The sequence below is a fragment of the Lepidochelys olivacea genome (assembly GCF_965140295.1).
Source record: "Lepidochelys olivacea isolate rLepOli2 genome assembly, chromosome: 6".
Classification (NCBI taxonomy): Eukaryota; Metazoa; Chordata; order Testudines; family Cheloniidae; genus Lepidochelys; species Lepidochelys olivacea.
In genome coordinates, this window is record NC_140416.1 from 112,593,768 (window position 1) to 112,619,761 (window position 25,994).

Genomic DNA, 25,994 nt, shown 5'->3' on the forward strand with positions numbered 1-25,994 from the left:
ACTCTGAAACCTGTCAACTCCATGTTGACACTTATTCTAGAATGAGGTACCAGCATAACCACCACTTTCTCAAGAGAAGAAAATAAAACAGAATGAAAAAAATCCTATTCCTCGCCCCCCAACCACAGGACACATCAGACCATTAGTTCTCAAGATAACTTTTTACAGGGGCTTGCTATAGGGTTTCCCAAAACAAGTTAAAATGAAGACCTTTATTTTTGTTTTCCTTCCTACAGTGCTAACCAGACAAAAAGATTAATTGATAAATAGCTCAAGCAACACTAACAAAAGGACTTAAAAATCAGAGGCAAGAAAGCTTTCCAGCAGATAAGGATGACAGTCCTGCTCCTGCCAAAGGCATAACTGAGCATTTAGTTATTTACCAGTGGAATGGCTGCTTCAGACTGCTACGGTTCTAAGGTCTGCCTCTGCAGAAGCACTTAGTCCAAGGAATCACTCTGAATTACTTGATATCAAGAGTAAGAAAGCAAAAAGCTACTTCAATAAAAAGCTATAATTAGGATCCTCACACTAAATCAGAGATTAAAAACAGATTTTGAAATTCTTTCTGTATACAAAAACAATTGTGAAGTTTCAGAATAGGGCAAATCAGTTTATGAGCCAGACAACTGGCACCAGCAGACTTCCACTCCTCTCACACCCATTCGCCTTCCTCCCATTTTTCATTTTCCTTTAGAGAGTTAGAAAGCAGTCATTGTTTTTACCTGTTAAATGAGGGTGGCAATAGTCCAAAAATCCAAAGAAGGAATTTAGATTATAATTCAATAGCTCCAAATGCAATTATCCCAAGTATATCTAAACAGTCTTCCTTGCAAGGCTGTAAACATAAGGTCGTGCCTGCAAGTCTTGTTTATACTTCACTCCACGTTTTTATAGAAAATTTCTACCATCTAGTCAAAGTGTTATTTTCTAAAGTACACCAATCTCTACCATGGCATGCAAGAACGAGGTACATTAAGTACCAACTGTGAGGCTGGCTTGTCCAATCAGTAACAAATCACTTACGGAAATATATTTTAAGACTTGTTGCATTAATGGGAGCTTTAGTGTCATTGTATTAACTTCTATAGATCAGTCCAATATCTCTTTGAAGGACATGAAGATCAAGGGCTTTTTTTTTTTTTTTTTTAAACAGGGTATAAAACTGTAGTATCGACCTACTAGTAAATCTTTGATACCTTAGTTAATTCTAACAGTCTCTCTACTTGCTAACCAATTTCCATGGATTCGTGACATCATTTGTAGGTATGAGGCAAGTCTCCAAAAAGGGCCATATTTTTGGAGTTTAATGAACCCTCCCTACACCTCTCCACCCCCCATATACATAAAGTAAGCTTTCCAATGGTATGTTCAAAAGAAGAGCTGTCAAGTGGTGCTGGAAGACTGTAGGCGAGGTGAAACAATGGTATCCAAAAGGAGAAAGTGTCATTTTTTGCAGTTCTAGAAATACTCCAATATGACTATGACTACAGTTTTTGCTGTTTCAGTTAATTTCAAACACCTTAAGGTGGTGCTTATTGGCCAAAACTATGACATTACAGGATTTTTTTTTTTTTTTTTTTTGGTTTTGCACAGGCAAGTTTTTCCCCCCCAGAAGTGATGAAGCTGTTTAACATGCAGGAAAAATGGCAAATATCTACATTTTGCAATATACTAACATGAAATGTTTTCACATGGCATATTCTTAATTGTTGAAGTATTTTACAAGGGAAAACATTTCCTATATTTCCAATTGACATTTGCTGACCAGATCAAGCTAACACTGAAGATTGTGCACCAGTAGCAGTAGATTTCATGCCCACAGTTTGTATTGCATAGTGGAAGATAAATGTATTTGAATTCCTAATGTAATGCTTCTCCATTTGTAAGCTTTTGTACATACAATGCAACATCTAGTCTGCCTGGAAGAAGGTTTTAGTTTGCAGCTAGCTCTGCATGCAGTACTAGCCTTTGAAATATTCTAGAAACTAGCTTTTTAATTCAGTTATGCTTAAGTACAGGTCAGCTACAGTGTTAGAGATGAAAATACACAGCTTTATATTATGAATATGCAAAACCTATGAACGAAATGGCAAAACAAGTAGCAGCAAACATACATCTACAAAAAAAGTCCTTGACTCTGCATTGAAGAGGGATGAAAAGAATGTTCTCTCTTCCCAGCCATGTCATCCACAATATGACAAACCCATTTGACACTGAGTCACAGCCAAAAGGTACTTATCAACATATTTAATGGACTGCATGTGACAGACATACAAGAGCCTCTACTAAAATAACAGATGTTGGTGAAGAACAAATGGAGAGATCTGAGAGATGAACATTTGATTTAATGGGACAGGTAGCTTCTTCGGACAGTTAAGAAACCTAGCATCACTACATTTGCTGACATGGCCAAAACCACCAAACAGAAGTCGGGCGAGAGGGACAATCACAGCAGCTATCAGTCCAAAAATGGTCTTCCCTTCCACAGAACGCTGTCCTTAGCAAGGATCTGTCATCCTTATTTGGTATTGGTGGGGAAAAAAAACAAAACAAAGAGCCCACTGCTTCAGAGATCTTGCCAAACTGGGAGAGGGTGATGGATAAGCTGCAATTTCTGCAGCAAGGAAGTTGGTAGATTACTAGAGCTGGAAAGGAGATCCACAGAAAGCTGGATTGTTTGCGCCTCAATCTAGCCATCAACAAGGACAAGTCACTGGCTAAACATTCACCATGTGAAGACAGTTTTGAAGAGTATATCAAAAAAGCATCTTGGAAAAGACTGGGATATCTTCACATATAGATAAACCATTGCAACATAGATGGAAAAGTGTGGGTGATGAACTACTTCATGTATTCTTCAAGGGCCCAACAGCATCCGAGTTTCTACAAGATCTTATTTGTGCCTGTACCAGTAGGGATCACTGCACAATCAACTGTGTCTGTAGTCAGAACAATATTCCCTGCACAGAAATATGTACGTGCCAAGGCAATGAAGACTTGGTAATCCATGCATGCTCGGCAGAGATCATAACGATGAACAAAATCACAATAATGATGGTGACTAGAAATGTCACCAGCATTATTATATTTCCAGGATACCTGTTCAAGTTAATTAGATTTTGTTTTACTCTTTAGTTTGTTGTGATGCTTTGAGGTCACAAAGAAATCCAATTTTGTGTCTTGAAATAATAGACCATCATTAAGCTAACAAACAAATTAAAGTGACCACTGAAATACCTGCATGTCTTGATGGTGTCATTGTTTACCTTCATTTCTATGAAAATGGCACCACTTGATAGCTCCACATCATACCGCATCTTATAATAGACATAAGCAGCTTTCAAATGAGGTGCATGTGGGTAGAAGGTACATTAAGACAACCAAATTGGTAGTGTTTGCCACTTTCTGTTGAGACCTTAGGTGTATTTTCACATCTGTCAAGAATCTGGCAGGTGGAATACAATCCATCTGGAGTATTTTTACACCTAGACTTTCCTCTGCTATCTTCTCTTCCAGCAAAAGAGAGGCTGCTGTTTAAACTTCCTGAATATATTGGAGTGAATCCAACTAGACAGAACAGAATAATGGGAAAAGCCTCTAGTCAGAGCCCTTAAAAGAAACTGGGACTCTACTTTTCTGAAATTTAACTCAACTGGGATACCTTAGAAGGGCCATATGGATATCAAATAAAGAAACAGCTCTTCATGTCCTTTAAAACTAAAGGGAATCCTGTTACAATATCCTCTTGGTTTCTAAAGCTACCCCTTTAAAAAGCCCCCTTCAAATGCATCTGGTCTCTTGGGAGCCTCAACCTAATCTTTAGGGTCCTACGTGTTTTCCCTTTTGAACCTTTCAAAGGTATTTTCTTGCACTCTCTTCTGCTAGAACGCATTCCTATTTACCCTCATCTTGCTGAAACAAATAAAGGCTCTTACACTACCTCTCCTACATGGTTATCTGTCTAGCTTCCCCCCCGCCCTTGTAAAAAAGGTACTACCTTGCTTTGCCTAAGGCTATGTCCACGCTAGCACTTTTTTTCGGTAAAGCTTTTGCCGGTGAGGATGTGAAAAAAAAAATACACCCCTGACTGACATAAGTTTCTCTGACAAAAGCGCCAGTGTGAACAATGCTCTGCCAACCCAGCTACTGCTGCTTGTTGGGGGAGGTAGTTATGCCAACTGGAGAGCTCTCCCACATCGGCATAGAGCGATTACATGTGAGACCTAGCCTAAGTTTGTGTTGTCTTTTCATCTCAGTCAGTATTTCCTTAGATGCCTTCTCACATCCCACTACGCTGGGCCAAAGAGATCGTGTGGTACTACCTGGACATCAATAAAGCTTCAAAGATGCCCCGCCTGCCTGAACCATAATTCAGGAAAGTAGATGCTCAGTTTTTTTTCCCCTCAAGCGTTTTCCCATTGGGGAACATTCCCAATTTAAGCGGATGGTCATTTGCCCAAGTCAGAGTCACGGTCTGAACTGGTGGCAGTGAAATCAAATGCCTTTTATAACATTGTAAGCAATGATGTTGTAGCTGTGTTGATCCCAGGATATTAGGGATACAAGGTAGGTGAGGTAATATCTTTTATTGGACCAACTTCTGATGGCGACAGACAGACACTTTCGAATTTATACAGAGCTCTTCTTCAGGTCTGGGAAAAGAACTCCAAGCATCACAGCTAAATACGAAGTGGAACAGATTCTTTAGCATAGGTAGTTAAAATATATTTCAAGGGACCCTTCAAGGTAAGCAGCCCGTTAACACCTCTCCAGTCATAGCGGAGAAAAGGAAAAGAAAATTTTTTTGAAAAGGAGGGGTGAGTTTAGTAGGCTATGTAACTACCCCCCCCCCCCGGCTTTTTTCTTGTATTCCACAAAACAGGAACGAACCTCAGTCAGCCAAGACTTTCATGTTGAGAGCTGCAAGATATTTTCTTTGCAAATAAAGAATGAGTCTAATTAACAGAGAACTCAGTGTTTTGATAAGTTGGCAAGTAGTACACAATTACAGGAGAATAGACTGATGCTTACGCTGTGGCCACAAACATTTTTGAATATTTGTGCAAGCGGCAAGTTTTGAAGAGTTGGGACAAGTATATTTACAAAGCCAGCTGCAATAAGGTAGCACTGGTTCTCTCTTGACCGACCCTGTTAGCTGATGTTAGAACTCCTGCATCGAAGTGATGACCAATTCATGTTCACTGTGGCAGACACTACATGTTCACCTCCCCTTTATTTTCAGAGTGGAGTTAAGTGGTTCAACCCAGAGGGAACCAGAGTCTGGGACATATCTAGTATCAACAAGGAAACCCGAAGAACAGGCCTGGCTTGAGGTAGAATTCATATGCAGTGTTTTATTTAGTGTTCTCTCAGTTGAAAAATATCACCTCAAGAAAAGGGTTGAGTATGGCACTGATCCAGAATTTACCTTCTGTGCTGCAGTTGGGAAAGGACCATCTACCCATATAACCCATTCTTTAAAAATAAATAAATAAAAACAAATTGAAATGAAAGACTGTCTGTTTTTTCGAAAGCCCTTGATGAGACCTATGGGAGACCTAGAAATATTCAAAGTTAGTGTAGGTTAATAAAATTTTCTGCTATCACAGGTGATCTTTAAATAAAGTGCTGGTTCTTGTTTGAAGCGCCTCATCTAATCCCAATTGTGTTTTTTGCAAATCCCTTCAGTCACAAACACAGAACTTGTTACTTTCAGAGGTTGTCTGCTTCTGTGAAACTCAAAGTCTGAAATAAATGTAACTTAATATGGCATGGTCTGAATAGAATCCATACCTATACCCAGCCAGACAATTTTTATTTTATGTACATGGCCTGATTACTAAAAATCACTGCTAAAAGCAAAGTACTGGAAAGCCAGTGTTCTTCCTTCACACTAAAATAGCTAAGTACATATACTTACTTGCATTCCCCAGGTACACTGCAACCCCCATGGAGTAAATTACATCCTTGTTTACATACAGCTGTGAACAGAAAAAAGGTTTAGACTTCAGTTAGTATGGGCAGTAAGACTTCAGTTAATACAGAAACACTGGCTCCTAGCCCAGTAATTAGAACAATTTCATAATGGAGTAGCTTATTTGTTGCTCATTCCTAAAACAGTTTTCCTTTCAATTAATTCTTACACAGACAACAAACAATCACAACTATTTAAAAAACAAACAAACAAAAACAAAAACCCCATCTAGCTCTTCAAGCTAGCTATTTCATTAAATCAGCTCACTTTTTATAAAACCAACTGAGGTAGCCTCTTGTCTAGCATGGATCTACAAACATGGATTACATTTTTAATGCTATACCAATTAATTTGATTTGTTACATGGGTTCAGACACTTAAATATAGAACTGAAGACCAGTATACCTTCAAAAGTTATACAATATTGGCTACAATAGTTCTAAACTGGTGTTCGATTATCACTTGAAGTTTGTCATAAAAAAACCAAAACAATTTTAGTGCTAATTACCAACTGAAAGATAGGAGGAAAATTGCTGTGGGACTAAATTGAACATTCCAGGTATATTTAAGGACTGCACTTGAACATTAACAGACATCAAAAAGCTTTCAGCTTTGTATACATTAAACTTTAAAACAGCTTTATCCTCATTTTCAAGAGTTACAAGGACATTTTTCCAGGACTGGAAAAAACTTACACAGTATTACTGAATCTGGTACTGTAAAATGTTATTAAAACCTATCTTCATTTTAGAAACCTGTTAAAAAGCTATAATGCATCATTTTTTCTTAAAAAGGTAGCTCCTTGAACAAAGTTAACCAGTACCTTCAGTTTAAGTTTAAAGGGCATTTAATTCACTGGTTTGAAGACCTCCTGGTTTGATAGGCAGTCAGACAAGTCCTCGCTACAGCAACTAGATCCCTTTATCATATTCTGCCAAGAGTCTCACTTCACTCTTACTAGAGCAAGTCAGGCTTTTTTTGTTTTTGCTTTTAAAAAAAAAAAAGCAAAAGAAGCACCCAGCAACAAAATAGAGTTTGCATTCATAGTGATAGTGAATAGGCATTGGGCCAAGAAGAGAGAGAATGATCAAGTTCATTTAGAGTTGAGCCATAATTTATTTTTTTGGAATTGCCAGCAAACCGAAAAATCCATTATTTGCCAAGCTTTAGCAACAAAGTAAATCTATTTGTATTGTGCTATTGCACATGACAGTATAGTTGGTGCAGCATGCTAAAAGAGATTTCACCTCAATATGACCTTTAGTTTCAATAATAATTATGTAAAATAGTAAACAAAATATTACCTTGTTTACATTCTTCTCCCATCCAACCTTCCATGCAGGCTTTGTTTCCATATTGGTCACACGTGTAGTGACCAACAAAGTCATTACGAGGTCCGCAAAATTTATTGCACCGCGTGCTATAGTAATTCTCATCACATTTCACTCTTATTTGCACTTCAAAATGAGCTACATGCCCCTTAAATGGTAGGGTCTTCCACCGATCCTCAGGGTTGATCATACCAGCGTACGACATTCTCTCTATTAACAGCTCTTCATCTTTTATAAAGAGAAAACAAAAACCCCAATATATTGCAAGCCTGGTACAGAAAAAAGTAATTTTGCATTTGTGTGTATTAATTGGTTAAAAAGACCTTCAGTACAAAAAACAAACAAACAAAAAAACCTAAAACTTAAGCTGCTAAAGGGCTACTAACCCCAAATTTATTTTTCTCTGCCTTGCAAAGTTATTTATAGGACTTTAAGAAATGGAACATAATCAATAGGAAATGGCTTTAAGAAATGGAACATAATCAATAGGAAATGCATCCAAATACACCATACCCACACAATGTCAATCAACAAGTTTATCTTTATATGAGGCTCTGATCTTTTTTATTCTTAAATTGCAAAATCTGCATAAATCCAGTAAATAAATTGTTGGAATAGGGGATCTCTGATGTGAGTAATTTAAAAAAACAAAACAACCCCACCACAGTATGTTCAGCTAGGTTGCTCTAAATAGACATATGCAAATGTATCCCTCAATAAATCCTATTTTATGTATGTAAAAAAGCTCATCCACTTCACCGAACCTCCCGCCAAAATTTGAAATCCATGACTTTAAAAATGCCAAAGTGAGATGGCATGTGTTATTTGGAAGTAAGACATCTAGAATTAGAGAGAGTAAACTCATGGTAACATATGGAATATTCATGATAACTATCACTTGTTCATTTTTTTCCAGTACAATTAAATGAATAGCATTTCACCATTGTTTAACTTTCATATTATTCTCTAGGAAACGCCAATCTAAAAAGAAATAAATCATGGCAGGTGGTAATCACAGTAAATTAAAGTAGTCTCACCCGACAAGAGGGTCATAGAACACAAATTTAAGGAACTGCTACCATTAAACATATTTCATAGAAGACTTAATGATTGCCAGCATTAAAAAGTTTTCATGAGCAATACAAAAAAATTAAGGATTTGTTCACCAGAAGAGCGCTTTAGCTAGCATTCAGTGTTTAGAAACAATAATAAGCATTACTTCCCCTACTCCAGATGTTATGTACATGAAATCCTAAAATGAAAGGTTAATCACATGGTACGACTTGTCTAGATTAACTTCAGTACGTAATCTAAGATTGCACATACTTTTACTCCTGTGAAGAGGTTATAACAACCCCTGAAGTAGTCATGTATGTACCGACTTCATGCATTATAACAAAATGTGCTCAATAAAGACACTTTAGCATTTGTTTTCTTTGAACACAAAGTGTTTCAAATAAATAAAAATAAAGCATAAAAGGAAAGCTTAGATGCGTAGACAGTTTCCACCTGGAAAGATCAAGTCCCATATCTCCAGGTCTATGGTTCACATCTAGTCCAGCCCAGGCTTGTAGTGAATGACACTGTTACCACTGCACGGTTTCAGCACCCTATGCAAAGTAAGTTTGTGTTGTCTATCCAATTACTAATAGACAATCATATAATTAGTGTAACAGTCTTGCTGGCAGTTTTAGAAGATGAACATGAGACCTGTGACCCTGCTTGCTCCTATCGTGGCTAGGCACACTATGACAGTATGGGGCCTCTTGTATGTCAGTTGCCATAGTTATATCTCTTCGGTAAAGGACTTCAGTGGGACTAGAGGTCAAGTGAACATTTTTCAAATAAAAGTAATTTAAACATGAAAAGAAAAAAGACTATAGAAGTATAGCCTCTAGAAGTAGAAGTCCTGCCCCCTCCCAAAAACAATTTACTAGCATTTCCTCTTAAGTTCTGTCATTAGTGTATGCTTTCTATATCTTCCCTTCAAAAATTAAAGAATTATGTAAGTTTAGTTGATATATATATTATATATCTCCATCCACCAATTTATTTTTTTTAAACTGCAGGAACAGAACCAAGGATGTAGATGGATGTAGAATCCACTCTAATCTGACTAAAGGCTCAAAAGGAGGGTCTTGATGAGATGAAGGAGTTGCCTTTTAAAGTTTATTTTATGTCCTTGTCTAACAAATCTCCAGGCAGCCTACGAAACTTCACTTCTGTGAATTGGGCAAAGGGACTTTCCCTAGTTCTTAGCCAAGGTTACTTGGCAGGGTATTTAAGAAACCTATCTTGCTGCAAGTCTTATCGATTAAAGGAAGTGTGTGCTACAGAGACAGACAAGAGACACCTTACTCAGTAGCAATTTGACTTTTTTCCATAATCAGAAATAAGTTTTCCCACATGCCTATTTCTTTGGAAATAAAGGTGGCAGAGAGGCTTGCATAACAGCTGATGCTCTTAGAGTTTCTTTTGAGTTAACAGACCTCGCAGTCCACCTGGTCTTTGGGAAAGGAATCCCTGCAAAAAAATGGCTCAGCCAGAGATGCCATAGCTGTATCTGCAATTGGTAGCTGTGCCATAGATTCTACCTACTCAAGAAACAAAACAAAAAACAGAAGAAGGATTTCCCAGTTTACCACCAGAACTGCCTTTGACACGGGTTGGGTTTTACATTAACAAAAAGGTAGTTACTGGCTGGTGCATAGGCACCACCTACCAGTCATCTGCAAGCAAACAGATACCCAGAAACCTCCTGTTAATTTCAATACTTTTCCGCCATATCAGAAAGTAGGTTCTGAAGAAATTAGCCTCTGCTGAACCACCACTTCCACAAGCTCTAGCTGAGACCTTGCAGCCCTTCAAAGGAGGATTTAGAAGACAACCACCAGTGTTTTGCCTCTGTGGCCTTCTTATATTTTATGTCTGATCTTATTCTAAAGTGGGATAAAGCATATAAGAGAGGAAAGTGCATGTGAGTCTATCCCCTCTTCACAGAGACTTGCAGTAAAGAAGGAGATGTGCCAGGACCCACAAGTAGCAGGCTGGCAGCTAGTTACATTGCAAGCTACTTTACCAAGCAGACACTAGCCTGCTTTCCTAAGGGTCTACGCTGGATTATGCTGGGCCAAGACAATCTTCCTTCCCACTCCTAGTAGAAAAGAAAAGGATTCTATCTAAAGGCTTGTCTACTTGAGGCCACTCACGAAATTTAATCCAAATTAACTAATGGTGTGAATTAGAAATAGATGAGTTAAACTGCATTAAATTCCTGTGTGGGACTTGTATGATAACTGGTTTACTGAATTAAGGCCACTTTAATTCTGAATGAGAGGGTGCACACAATTAATGCAGTTTAATCCCTCTGTAGACAAGACTAAATCAAATGACAGCTGGAGAGTGGACAGCAGGGCCTGTTATGTTTGAGAGGAGAGAAGCTAGACCTTTGCATCAGCTTTACATCCATGCAATTTGTCCCTTCCTTCCACCCCAAACAAAAAAACCCAACACATTCATTTTCTCCCAATCACAAGTAACGTAATGCTGCTTAAAGCATCTCTTTGAAGCATAAATCTTTTTAACAAGATACTGGGCTAGGAAAATTTGAGAGGAAGCAGAAGAGAAAGCACTGAAAGGGAAGGGGATGGATCAGAAAAAGACAGGAAGTACAAGAAGAAGATCTGGCAGTTTTGGCCTGCTCATAAAATAGGGTCTCTAAGCCTTAGCATTCTTTATCAGATCTTTAAAATCTCCAATGTTAAAGAGTCTTTCCTAGAACCCTAAAATAGCAAACTTAAATCTCAACATGTCAGAAAAAAAATTACATTAAGGGAATGATAAATAGCTTAACTTCACAAATCAGGTATTTTGTTTAATTGGTGCCTGGTCAGGTTATGGGCTTGATAAAGGCTTCCCAAATTCAGATTTAAAGGTTTTGTTTTTGGGTTTCGGATGCCAGTCCAACTAACTACATTAGCATGCACCCAAGAATGAAGGAAACTTACTCCACTCAACTGCACTTGTATGCCTACACATTAGCACTTTCTTTAAAGCTACAAACTGTAATCTGACAATTCTGTGGTCTTCTACAGGTTACGCAAATCCATCCCTGACAGAGTCCATAAGCATTTTTTGGTCTATCGCTTAGTCCACAAATGTTTTTCTAGACTCAGTGAAGTTATTATAATAAGTCTTCCCGTATATGCTTTTTACAAGATTGTAACACATTACCCATTCCCTCAGGCCCAAAATACCAAACACTGATTACCCTTCCACTAAGCTTCCTTTAAAATTCAAAGCCATTTTAAGCTCTGAATGTGCAAGACATTGAAACCTTATAATATGCTTCTCCGACTGCCAAATATTTGTAAGAAGTTAGAAAAGTGTCACGGAAGCACTGAAGTTTCATCAGCTCATGTCTTTTGACATGTCAAATGTATACTAGATGGGACCACCACATGTCCCCCTCTGAAAGCAGAGGCCTCCATGCATGCTCAACAGATAGTTCTTTACTTCTCCACCTCTAAGGGGATTTTCCAGATAGCACTATGTAATTTGAGTATGCTAGTGTGAAGCTTTACTTCATGGCTGCTACTTCAGTTCCTTCTGGAAATTTAAATGCATCTTTTGAAGTTTTAAAGGAGTAGATGCTGGATTTATATGGCACTTGAATTCCCCCCTTCACACAGAGCTATGGTCCAGAGACAGAGGTGAGCTAAACCCATTCAGGCTGCACCTCCTACTCCAGTGGTCATCCCTGGAACCTGGAGGGGACAGGGAGCTTTGACAGACCATAGGGTTAGCACAGACTAGTAGCAGACCCTGGCCTAGTGCTAGCAGCACAAAATATAAAGTTTTTAAATCAGCTTGATTTTATTTTTCAATTCTATAAGCAACATAGTTCTGCCAGAATTTAACCAAGATATTTCTTGCAGCTGTGTTCTCAAAGCACCTTACAAAGATGAACTTATTCCACATGCTAAGGAAGTCGAACATCGAATTGTGCTCCTAAATGTGTTGGTGTGGACTGCTATTAGTGCCACTACCTGCTGGATTCTTAGCTGTTTCAAGTTCACAAGAGCTAATCCAAGAGAACACAGAGTAGATTACCTCAGTTTACCACAAAACAATTTAGCATCCAATCACTCAAAATATATCCAATTTTGAGGACATTCTGGAATGATACCAGTGCAAGACAAAATTCAGTGTTTGATAGCTGAAACAGACAATTGTTTCTCTTTGGTCAGGTGCACATTGGCAAGACAGCTACCCTATTACAGGTCTCCCAAATATAAAGCTATCAAACCATTGTTTTGATTTGTAACTAGATTCTTTAGTGCAGCTGAAGTGCTTTTTTGTTTTGCTGTATAATATAGCATAGAGTTCTTAAAATCTGTTACTAGAGCAAAAAGGTTTGTATCAAGCCTTAGAGTATTTACGCTAAGATCTTAATTTCATCATATTACCCAAGCTTCATTAGAAGCTATGCTTGAGGTCTCATTTAGGAAAGCATCCATCTATAATACAGTGTCAAGTCTTGACAGTTACACATTTTTCACTTGAATAATCATGTTTGTCCTGTTAAATGGGCTGATAAAGTGAGGGTGGGAAGCTAGAGCTAGTCTGAAAAAGTTTGAGACTTCCAACCTCTTTTACCTTCCTCTAAATGTAAATCAACTTTAACAGTAGCCATCATAGAAGTCATGAAGCTCTAACTAGTCTAAACATTCAAAACCCAGCACCACTAATCAAGAAAAAAGTAATGGGGTATCACATTTATATGTTCTCCTAAGAAGTGTGTTCAAATTAGATTCTTTTAGGCTATTGGGAAAAGAAATGGTGACCAGTTTACTCAGTCCATTTTAAATTTTACCGTACTGATACAGCAAGCGGACATCCCTGCCCAGGTTGTCTGCACCAGCCAGAGTTAGTAAATACATTGCCACTTGAGTACTTTTTTTTTGGTTTAAGAAAAAAAAACCTAATGAAATTATAGGGCAAAAAAAAAAAAAATATGGTGAACAGTAGTTACAGAGGTCAATCCTATTTAAGTATGTTTTCTTTTGATGGATGAGGAAGAGAGAAATAGGGGTTAGTTTAATGCCCATGAAAACTGGGAACTAACCACACTTGTTAAGTATGAGTTGCAGAGACCAAAGAACAGTGTGTGTGTGTGGGGGGGGGGTGTTCAATAGTGTGGGCATAATTCCCCTAGCAACAAGAGCATTCAAGACTTGCTTTTCTTTGAAACACAATTGAAAACTACAGGTCATCAGGAACCAATGACTGGAATATATTCACTTGCCATCATCCAGTCCCTCAAATAGCTTGACAAAAAATATATGAGTAATATTTTTCTTCCATCGGACTTCTAACGAGTTTTCCACTTATCACAGAGAACTGCTATTCCATAAGCGCACACTTTGGAGTCTTCCCCTGATTATGCTGCTTTCAGAGGTTTCATTTACCTCTAACAATGAGCCACATTTGAAATTTTAGTGACTATTAACCTATATTTTTCCCTGTTAAACTTCCAATTTTCAGTGCAATATCCCAGGACACATGCATTCAGAAAAGGTTTCCCAAATCCAAGATTCCAGTTTCAAACATACACAATTTTGCTGTACACTGTGTAAATACACTTTTGGATGAGCGAAATATGGAAGTTCTTCATAAATACTCACCATTTTTTGTTTCGTTATCCCAGTCCCAAGCTTCTATTATTAATGTGAATGATCTCTGAAAAGAAACAAACACCAGTTTGATACGGGTTCAACAAAACCAGCCAACCCACTCACCCACATTTACAAAGCCAGCCACGAACAGTGATTTGGAAACAGCATTTGTTACTGCCAAGACAGATCCAAGGTTCAAAGCAAAGCAATCTCAAAAAAAATCTCACTTTTTTTTGCAGTAATATGAAATTCTTCAAAGGTACTACTTAAAATCTTGCATTAGCAACATTAGTTTGTGAAGCAGAGCTGGTTTAAGAAATATAAACAGCACTAACAAAACAAAACACATATGGAGATCCTCTGTTAACGTAAGTTTTAGTTCTAATTAGGCAGAACACCACAACTGTATAAGTTACTGTCCTATTTTAACCAATCTTCACTTCACATGTATTGAAGCTACTAGCTACAAGAAATAGCTAATAAGTGTTTAGGCTAAAAACTAAATTAAAAAGAGGAAAGCCACCATGTGAAGATGTCCAAAAATCCAATAATGTAAACTGATTCCTACTGAAAATTTAGAATTATCTTCTCATAAAAGGGGATATATGAAGAATGCACCTGGAAAAGGCTGAGCTCTTCAGCAGAATTAAACAGAGCAAAATATTGAGGGGGGGGGGGGCAGGAGGAGGAGAAATGTACTTTGATGGACATGTTCCCTTTCAAAGAAAAAAAAGTGAAAGCAATACTTCCCAGGTTTTGTGATCTAGAATGAAGTAGCTATAGTTTGGAAGCAGCAGCAGGGAAGAAGAAAGCTTTAAAAAGTTAAAAGCTTTCAACAGTCTTGAATATTGTTTTCACCACAGTATCCAATTAGTCCGATCATAATGGTCTAGCACATTTAAGTGCTGCACTTATTCAGAGGGGAAGCTACAGTCCTATTTGTAGGTCTAAATATTTACTAGATCTCAGTTTCAACTGAGAATAGCTGTTTATCTTACAGGTCTTGTTTACAACAAACTGAAGTGCTCATATACATTTAACTAAAACAAAACCAGTGTGCAACAGTACCCCACAACTCTTATGGGAAACATACAATATTTATACTAATTTATGCTTAAATTTGACGCATAAAAAAGTCTCAAGTTCTCATTTACCACACTTAAGTTGTACAAAATTTAGTATGTGCAACGTTCCTTAAGTACAGCAAGTTACAGAGTTGAAGTGACCTGGACAAGTTCAGTTTTCAAATAGAAGGCCCCTTGTTAGGAAAAGGAATCTGGGTCAATTTACATAGGTTATTTTTGGAAGGAGGCACCAAGGAAGGCTATCTAGGGATACCCTACCTTAACATTAGCAGATGTATACCAGTGTTTTACCATAGGTCTTTAGCACTTAGCCCCTCTCAAAAGAGCTTGTTAAGACTCCAGAGTTTACATGCTTTAAAAGCGTAACTTGTGCAGCACCCCTAGAAGATAAATATAGAGTATTTTTTTAAAATACCAATTGTTTTGGTTCCTGTAGGTATACTACAAAAAGTCAGCAGGACCTATTTAGACATGCATCTTCTAGACCTCATTTTTTAAGATACAGAAATGCTGAGAGTTGTGAATATTGGGGACAATTGTTACAATGTCTGAATAAATGTGCCTCATGCACTTTCAGCTAAAAATGCAGTTTGTTATGGTTTGAAGGTTCTCTCTAGAATTCTGCAGACTCCTGCACTTTGCAGCTCTTCAACTGATTAATTTTAGTATAAAATTACTTTTCATTTACTAAAGTACCAGGAAAGATTTAGCCCAATTTCTGACTGGAGGAGGTAACAAGGGGACAGCAAAAGTGTTGGGCAGGGAAGTGGATCTTCTCTTTAGTAACAGGTTTCAGAATAGCAGCTGTGTTAGTCTGTATCCGCAAAAAGAAAAGGAGTACTTGTAGCACCTTAGAGACTAACAAATTTATTAGAACATGCAAAATAGATACCATTAACTTGGGTTTGAATAGAGACTGGGAGTGGCTGGGTCATTACACATACTGAAACTACTTCCCCATGTTAAGTATCCTCACACCTTCTTGTGAACTGTCTAAATGGGCCATCTTGATTATCATTACAAAAGTTTTTTTCTCCTGCTGATAATAGCTCATCTTAATTGATTAGACTCTTACAGTTTGCATGGCAACTTCCACCTTCTCTGTATGTTCCATTCTATGCATCCGACGAAGTGGGCTGTAGCCCATGAAAGCTTATGCTCTAATAAATTTGTTAGTCTCTAAGGTGCCACAAGTACTCCTGTTCTTTTTTCTCTTTACTGAGAGATTGCTTTGGAAAAGGACAGCTGGCAAGAGCATAGCTAGGAAAAACAAACAGTTCTTTACTTGTAAAAAGCCTGACAGCACAACAACCTTCACATTTCCAAGAGGCCCCCCCTTTTTTATTATAATAATATTATTAATTATTATTATTATTAAAGTGGAGGTAAAAGGGATTATTTCAACTGTTCCTCAAAGTTTTAAGAGCTGCCTAAATACACATTTCTTACACAGCTACTATTCATTTAGGGTATAAAGAAACTACATACAACACAGATATACAAATATTCCATGAAAGTTGTATTCTAGTGGTTAAGAGATTCTCAGCATACACTCTGGCAGCCCTCTGACTGAACATTGTTCTAGTAAGGATATTGTAATCTTGGATGTATTACACAGTTTCTCGACTGCTCTCTTGCTTTTGAATGCGAGCTCAAATACCGGCCCGAGACCAAATTGCGCCACAGGTGAGAAGCATCTTCAGAGCCCTCCCTCCATTTGTCAAACTTTTGAATACCTTATTTTTTATTACATTTGTGGCCCATTTCACGACTTAAATGCATAATTTGCACGTATGATTTATCTCTCTCACGCAAGATAAATTTGCGCACTAGGATCTGTATTTATTCATGCCATATATAAGCAAATAAAAATGGTTTCCTCTAAGATTATAGAAAAAATTTAATTTTAAGAATAACTTAAATGTACTAACATCAAGAAATTTAACTGGGCACCAAGATCGGGTGGACCAGTATTAAATAGTGTTACACTAGGTGACAGCCTTAGAACGTTAACCCTAATCCTTTAGTTCAAAACGTCGCTTTTCTCATCTTTGCCCTTGTGAACTGAGGCATAGCCTCAGAGAGATCCAAAGACTGGCCAATGGCATTTTAAAAGAATAAAATAGCAGGCTGTCAATCTCTCAGCCATCAAAGATATGTTTTAATGAGCCGGAGCTTTGAAAAGCTGCATTCACCACTAGTGACTGTCAAACATTACTTCTTTTGCCATGCTTAACAAGTAACAGTATTGCTTTTATACTGTTGCATAGACGGGAGTTTGACAGGTATCTCTGATGCCCAATTGAAGAGTGTAAGCAACTAATAAAGAACATATTTAAGTTTTAAAAACACAAGTACACTTTCACAATTACACAAATAAAACAAGGTTCACAATATTGCAGCTGGGCTCTCACTTTGTTTTTATAGTTCACTAATTGGCACCACCCCGCCCCCATACATTCCACAAGGGCATGGCTGACAACATTCTAGGACAGAGGGGGGAAAAACTATGGCCCGCAGGCCACATCTTGCCCACCGGACCGTCCTGCCTGGCCCTTGAGCTCCCGGCTGCTCCTGTTGGGGGCATGGCTGGCTCTGGCATGGTAAGGGGCAGGGAGTCCCGGGGGGGGGGGGGGCACGTGGGCAGTCGTGGACAGGGAGCAGTTGGATGCGGTGGACGTTCAGGGGAGGGGGGTGAGAAGTGGTTAGGGGACGGGGAACGGAGGGGTCAAGGAGCGGGGGGGGTTGGATGGGTCAGGGGGTTTGAGGGGGAAGGGGGTCCTGAGAGCGGGCAATCAGGGATTCAAGGAGCAGGGGGTTGAGGGGGGTTGGGGGTTCTGAGGGTCCTGGGAGCAGGCAGTCAGGGATTCAAGGAGCGGGGGGGTTGGGAAGGTTTGAATGGGTCGGGGGTTCTGAGGGAGGCAGAAAGTGGGAGGGGATGGACAGGGGCCAGGCTGTTTGGGGAGGCACAGCCTTCCCTACCTGGCCCTCCATACTGTTGTACAACCCCGATGTGGCTCTCAGGCCAAAAAGTTTGCCCACCCTAGTTCTAGGAGGTTCAACAAAAGCATAGTTCTCAGTCTGGAAGGTTCCACAAGACTCTACATAGGTTCAGAACATTCTAGGAGGCTAGTGAAAAATGAATCCATGTACGGAATACCTGAAGCAAACATTCTATTTTCCCTTTTGTCACTAACAAAAACACCCCAAGCCCAGCACCCTCAGTGGTCACCTCGATTGCCTGCCCCTAAATCCAGCCCTGCTTGGTAACATCTATTCCTTCCCCCAAACCCCAACTCAGAATTTTGCTTAGGTTCCTGCTTTTATTAATTTATGTTACGTTTTTATGTAAAGGATCAGAGTTCTTTCTAGTCTGTAATTTTACCTCTTAAAAGTCTTCCTACCATTAGTGTGCCATTGCATCCTGTTTTAATTGTATTAAAACAATGGGCTACATGCTTTAGGGCCTGATTTTTAGACCATCAAGACTAAGGGTTTCAGGTTGTCTCACTTTTTGCACGTGCAGTAACACAGAGGTGCCTTCTGCATATACAATGATCTCTGTTTACACCAATACCAAAAGGGTTCTGCAAAGTCCATACCCATCTTGAATGCTGCTCAAAAATATTCTGCTGTCCAAAAAAGTTCTTTAAACTGCAGTCTACTCGGATGGCTATAGTTTAGTCTAGATTCTAGGAAAGTTTGAGGTAAAGTTCAGTTTAGTTATTCTACAACTTCTCTGAATCTTTAATTCAAACACGTGTTCAGCATGACCCAGCCCAGGAATCACTGTCCACTAATTACTAACCTGCATACACTAACATCCCCAGTTTCACATCTCAAACTAACAATATGCGATTTTTCTACATTTCTTAAAATGAGAGTATGCAATATTTTCTCGTCCATCCTCCCTGTGGAAAGAAAAGGCCTGGGTAGGGAGCGTCGAATCGTGGAAGTCAACGAATGGCTACGCAGGTGGTGTCGGAGAGAAGGTTTTGGATTCTTTGACCATGGGGTGGTGTTCCATGAAGGAGGAGTGCTAGGCAGAGACGGGCTCCATCTTATGAAGAGAGGGAAGAGCATCTTTGCCAGCAGGCTGGCTAACCTAGTGAGGAGGGCTTTAAACTAGGTTCACCGGGGGAAGGAGACCAAAGCCCTGAGGTAAGTGGGAAAGTGGGATACCGGGAGGAAGCACAGGCAGGAATGTCTGTGAGGGGAGGGCTCCTGCCTCATACTGAGAATGAGGGGCGATCAACAGGTTATCTCAAGTGCTTATATACGAATGCACAAAGCCTTGGAAACAAGCAGGGAGAACTGGAGGGCCTGGTGATGTCAAGGAATTATGACGTGATTGGAACAACAGAGACTTGGTGGGATAACTCACATGACTGGAGTACTGTCATGGATGGTTATAAACTGTTCAGGAAGGACAGGCAGGGCAGAAAAGGTGGGGGAGTAGCACTGTATGTAAGGGAGCAGTACGACTGCTCAGAGCTCCGGTACGAAACTGCAGAAAAACCTGAGTGTCTCTGGATTAGGTTTAGAAGTGTGAGCAACAAGAGTGATGTAGTGGTGGGAGTCTGCTATAGACCACCAGACCAGGGGGATGAGGCTTTCTTCCGGCAGTTCGCAGAAGCTACTAGATCACACGCCCTGGTTCTCATGGGTGACTTTAATAATCCTGATATCTGCTGGGAGAGCAATACAGCGGTGCATAGACAATCCAGGAAGTTTTTGGAAAGCGTAGGGGACAATTTCCTGGTGCAAGTGCTAGACGAGCCAACTACGGGGGGAGCTTTTCTTGACCTGCTGTTCACAAACCGGGAAGAATTAGTGGGGGAAGCAAAAGTGGATGGGAATCTGGGAGGCAGTGACCATGAGTTGGTTGAGTTCAGGATCCTGACACAGGGAAGAAAGGTAAGCAGCAGGATACGGACCCTGGACTTCAGGAAAGCAGACTTCGACTCCCTCAGGGAACGGATGGGTAGGATCCCCTGGGGGACTAACATGAATGGGAAAGGAGTCCAGGAGAGCTGGCTGTATTTCAAGGAATCCCTGTTGAGGTTACAGGGACAAACCATCCCGATGTGTCAAAAGAATAGTAAATATGGCAGGCGACCAGCCTGGCTTAACAGTGAAATCCTAGCGGATCTTAAACATAAAAAAGAAGCTTACAAGAAGTGGAAGGTTGGACATACGACCAGGGAAGAGTACAAAAATAGTGCTCGGGCATGTAGGAATGAAATCAGGAGGGCCAAATCGCACCTGGAGCTGCAGCTAGCCAGAGATGTCAAGAGTAACAAGAAGGGTTTCTTCAGGTATGTTGGCAACAAGAAGAAAGCCAAGGAAAGTGTGGGCCCCTTAATGAATGAGGGAGGCAACCTAGTGACAGAGGATGTGGAAAAAGCTAATGTACTCAATGCTTTTTTTGCCTCTGTCTTCACTAAGAAGGTCAGCTCCCAGACTGCTGCGCTGGGCATCACAACATGGGGAATAGATGGCCAGCCCTCTGTGGAGAAAGAGGTGGTTAGGGACTATTTAGAACAGCTGGACGTGCACAAGTCCATGGGGCCGGACGAGTTGCATCCGAGAGTGCTGAAGGAATTGGCGGCTGTGATTGCAGAGCCATTGGCCATTATCTTTGAAAACTCGTGGCGAACGGGGAAAGTCCCGGATGACTGGAAAAAGGCTAATGTAGTGCCAATCTTTAAAAAAGGGAAGAAGGAGGATTCTGGGAACTACAGGCCAGTCAGCCTCACCTCAGTCCCTGGAAAAATCATGGAGCAGGTCCTCAAAGAATCAATCCTGAAGCACTTACATGAGAGGAAAGTGATCAGGAACAGTCAGCATGGATTCACCAAGGGCAAGTCATGCCTGACTAATCTAATCGCCTTCTATGATGAGATTACTGGTTCTGTGGATGAAGGGAAAGCAGTGGATGTATTGTTTCTTGACTTTAGCAAAGCTTTTGACACGGTCTCCCACAGTATTCTTGTCAGCAAGTTAAAGAAGTACGGGCTGGATGAATGCACTATAAGGTGGGTAGAAAGCTGGCTAGATTGTCGGGCTCAACGGGTAGTGATCAATGGCTCCATGTCTAGTTGGCAGCCGGTATCAAGTGGAGTGCCCCAAGGCTCGGTCCTGGGGCCGGTTTTGTTCAATATCTTCATAAATGATCTGGAGGATGGTGTGGATTGCACTCTCAGCAAATTTGCGGATGATACTAAACTGGGAGGAGTGGTAGATATGCTGGAGGGGAGGGATAGGATACAGAAGGACCTAGACAAATTGGAGGATTGGGCCAAAAGAAATCTGATGAGGTTCAATAAGGATAAGTGCAGGGTGCTGCACTTAGGACGGAAGAACCCAATGCACAGCTACAGACTAGGGACCGAATGGCTAGGCAGCAGTTCTGCGGAAAAGGACCTAGGGGTGACAGTGGACGAGAAGCTGGATATGAGTCAGCAGTGTGCCCTTGTTGCCAAGAAGGCCAATGGCATTTTGGGATGTATAAGTAGGGGCATAGCGAGCAGATTGAGGGACGTGATCGTCCCCCTCTATTCGACATTGGTGAGGCCTCATCTGGAGTACTGTGTCCAGTTTTGGGCCCCACACTACAAGAAGGATGTGGATAAATTGGAAAGAGTCCAGCGAAGGGCAACAAAAATGATTAGGGGTCTGGAACACATGAGTTATGAGGAGAGGCTGAGGGAACTGGGATTGTTTAGTCTGCAGAAGAGAAGAATGAGGGGGGATTTGATAGCTGCTTTCAACTACCTGAAAGGGGGTTCCAGAGAGGATGGTTCTAGACTATTCTCAGTGGTAGAAGAGGACAGGACAAGGACTAATGGTTTCAAGTTGCAGTGGGGGAGGTTTAGGTTGGATATTAGGAAAAGCTTTTTCACTAGGAGGGTGGTGAAACACTGGAATGCGTTACCTAGGGAGGTGGTAGAATCTCCTTCCTTAGAAGTTTTTAAGGTCAGGCTTGACAAAGCCCTGGCTGGGATGATTTAATTGGGAATTGGTCCTGCTTTTGAGCAGGGGGTTGGACTAGATGACCTCCTGAGGTCCCTTCCAACCCTGATATTCTATGATTCTAATAGCTTTGTCGAGTCCATTGGAACCCCCATGTCTCATGATTATTAGTAGTCCAACTCATGCAAGGCAGATACTTAGTGGTAACAATTCTGCCACAAATTAGGTTTGTATTTCAGATGCAATATAGTATCTATTAGCTGTTTGAAGAGACAGGGAAGTGTCTGCACTCTGATGGTTAAAATTCCTCTGAAATAACAGAGGAAGGGGATTCAAAGTGAGTCCAATCCTCTATGCAATTCACCAATAAATGTAAACAGTAGGTCCCCTAATCCAATCTCTATGCTTGTGTTGCAGCTTTAAAAAAAATAAAATAAAATAAAAAAAATTAAGCATGAGTGGTCCCATTGATTTCACTGAAACTACTCACTTGCTTCAGACACCCACGTAACTGTCTGCAAGATGGGACCAAGGCTTATACTGTGATACTGGTGATCAAAACTGGAATACTTCTGGAAGAGCAGTGACCACACTTGTTAATTAAGACTGTATAATCCATTTCTACCCTCCGTTTCAGTTCAATTATGTTTTTCAGTTTGAAACTCTCTCCAAAAAGAGAACGTTTTTCATAAAGGCATAAAAGCATTTCAGCTTTTAAGGAGGATCATACACACTTTTAGCGCCCCGCCTCCTTTTTTTAATTAAATAAAGGCAAGAGACATATCCAACTTTTTTTTTAAAAGTTTTTTTTTTTTTTTACAGCAGTGGCTGAAGGTTCAAAACTAAAATTTAGCATGGTATTAACCTTCACTGAAAACAAGAGTCCTTAAGCAAATCTTCATTTTGATTTACCACGTTATGACACTTGGAAAAAGGGTGTTTGTCGGAAGTGAGCGTCATTAGACAGTCAGTCCAGTTTATTTTGCCAAGCTATTTTGCCAAGCATATCAAGTGTACAGCTGAAGAGAACTTTACTGAGAATGTGTCCATGGCTAATTTAGTTGCATACTGTAGTGTAACAGAGGTGCATATATGTGCTGAGAGAAGGACTTCATAGGAGTCCAAAAGTGTGAACAGGGTTATGAGGTGTACTTTAAATTGTGTGTAATAGGGAATCCCACAGCTGAAGGTGCAGTGCCTCCTGTCTATACTTACACAGTAGTATACTATTACTAAAGTAATACAAAACATGGATTTTTCAACAACCTTGTATCAACTTGCAGCTTCTTGTACTGTATATATGACACTGTATTTACAATATTTGGAGCAACAGAAATTTCCTGGCATACACAGGTCACCAAACTCAGCTTAGGCAATCTGCCTCATTCCCTGAATTGCACCAAGGAAAGGCTGCATGTTGGCTAAAGAGAAAATTTACAACACAGAGGTGCCCAAAATCCTAAAATAAGATATGCCACACCAATATGGAAGAGGAAATTAAAAGTATACAAGAATGAAATTACAAGATGTTACGCATATAAGGTGCAGAAAAATTGTATGGTTTGATTTGACAGTCACAAATTGCATGATCACACATGTGCAGCTTAAGTTTTGGACTCAAATTTAACATTCTTATATATTTGTTTTAATTAATAATTTAGAGACTACTAAAAGGCGCAAGACAGTCTTGTAAAACTGAGGAACTACATTAAAAGTACTTTCTCCCTGCCCCAACACCTCAAAATGTTTAAAAGCTACATCTCAAAATGTAAGACATAAATGGGCCAGAAGAGTGACGAAGAAAGGACTCATACCATTAAATTCTGAAACTTGCTGGTATCCCACACTCTCACCTAGTCTTTCATATTTTGTATTAGGCAGAAGTAGATATTTGGATTATGAATGTAGATTTTTTAACTACCACTGTACCTATGTGAGTATATGAAATTAAAGGCATTGCCAAGAAGTTTCATATTAAAAATGCTATCAACCCTACACTTGTCCATCAGTAGTTTTCTTTCAATAGTTCTTTCATTATACTAAAGGGATGTTCTCAGTTAGGGAAGTTCTCTATTATGAAATTTCCTGATTTCTACTTGGCTGTGGAAAAGAGCATGAGTGCTTTTGCATAATCATTATTTTATTCAGCAGTTGAGTTATGAGTATGGTATCAGAGCCTCTACCAAATTGAGGTATGCTCCAATTCAGAGTTTACTCTTCTACCTCTCTAGAAAAATATACCAATATGCATGGCCATCTCAGCTTCTAACTCTATCCTCAATTCCATATATGCGATATGTTTAAAGAAAGGAATTAATTTTTGTGGTGGGAAGAGGTCTCATCTTGGATACAGTTAACACTAAAACAAGAGACAACTCCATAACTTAGTCCTCCATTTAGTGCAAGTACAACTATTACAGTTTCAACATCTGCAAAACAAAAAAACCCCACTCTTTTCAAGCTGATAATGGGTCTGTTCTATGAAATAAAAGACTGTATTAGCCTTTTTGCAGCCCCAGTTAAGGTAATAGCAGATATCCATCTGACATACATAGCGCTACTAGACCCTCCAATTACCTCTTTGAAGGATATAAGATGCATCTTGAGGCACCTAAGATTATAGCCCAACTATCAAAAGTTATTCAGTAGTCATGTGACTGCATTAATGACGTTATATATATATATATATATATATATATATCAATATTGTGTATACTGACCTTATCATAAGATCAATAATTTAACATTCATTGCCTGCTCACAATAGGGACAGATATGTACCAATACTAGATAGTTTTATTAAAAAGTCTTACAGAGTACAATTTTGATTATAATAGTACTGAAAGATCACATTTTATAAATGTAAGATTGGTCAAATGTACCAAAGCTCATGCTCGTCTGTTAGAAATAATAGTTACCTAGAAGGCCTTATCTTCTGTCACATGCAAGAAAAGATTATTCTCCAATACAAGGTGTTTTATATCAAACAGTGTTCTGTATTCCTAAAGGCAACAATTTGGGGAAGATTTATGGAAGCCAGTAAGAACACTGAATTTTTTTTTTTTTTTAAATATGGTGCTTTAAGAGTTAGCCAGAAGCTTAGCTCCAAAAAGTCAGAACTAAATCAAGAGATTTAGTGTTAGTTTTAAGTATATTTAAATTAGAATATAGGCTACTAGTCTAGACAAGATTTCCCTATTAATGCAACCCATCATTGTTCTTGCATAGAGACTTAGTCACCTATGGTTTTCTAAAATATTTTACTAAATAAGCAACTATAAAAACCTCTCAGAAGCAATACGTCCAGTGAAACTACTTTGAAAAAGTCAAAACTACTGCACATGAAGTACGCAAGTTAAAAACTGATAAAATATCAACTTGTACGTTATATGAAGCAATTAATGGAAGCTGTTTGATATCAGATAGCATTTACTGTTCATCATCGTGGTAGCAAATGTTACACTAGAGGACAATTCCCCCCCCCACCCCCTTAATCAACACCTACTGTGAGTTACTGACATATGAAGACTGTATGAACAGCTGATAGCACTGTAAGTCAAGTCTCATTTTTATTGACTTTGATGTGCAAGTTTCTTTCAAGAAGAAAGTGATTAAACCCAATCAAGTGTTCACGTGAATGAAGCAACTAAGTATGTGTCAAAGGCTACCGGTTATGCAAACGTTCAGTTTCTATTTTCCTCCAAGAAATACTACTCTCTGTGAACTAGACTACTTGTTCAGCTTTCTGAAGAGATGCATTTAAAGACTTATTAAATAAAACTGAATCAGTATCTTTGGGATGATTTTAAGGCTTCATGTTGACCAAAGCCACTTGCTGAATGATTTTCATTAAACAGACCCAAAAATAAAGTTAGTTTTGTTTGGCAAGGTCTTTTCATGGGTTAAACCTTTAACACTTATGATATATATTCTCAAAAAGCAAACACCA

The 25,994-nt window shown here is 39.3% G+C and overlaps 1 protein-coding gene across 2 annotated transcripts in view; it reads right to left on the minus strand.

Moving 5' to 3' along the window:
* The window catches only part of JAG2 (jagged canonical Notch ligand 2), a 96,468-nt gene that overhangs the window by 39,941 nt on the left and 30,533 nt on the right, over nt 1-25,994 (minus strand). For both annotated transcript variants that reach the window (XM_084631346.1, XM_084631345.1), the window contains exons 3-5: nt 13,995-14,049; nt 7,282-7,536; nt 5,924-5,984 (exon numbers count right to left, since the gene is read on the minus strand). In XM_084631346.1, coding sequence (XP_084487472.1) covers nt 5,924-5,984; nt 7,282-7,536; nt 13,995-14,049 — 371 coding nt within the window. The remainder of the gene's footprint in view (nt 1-5,923; nt 5,985-7,281; nt 7,537-13,994; nt 14,050-25,994) is intronic.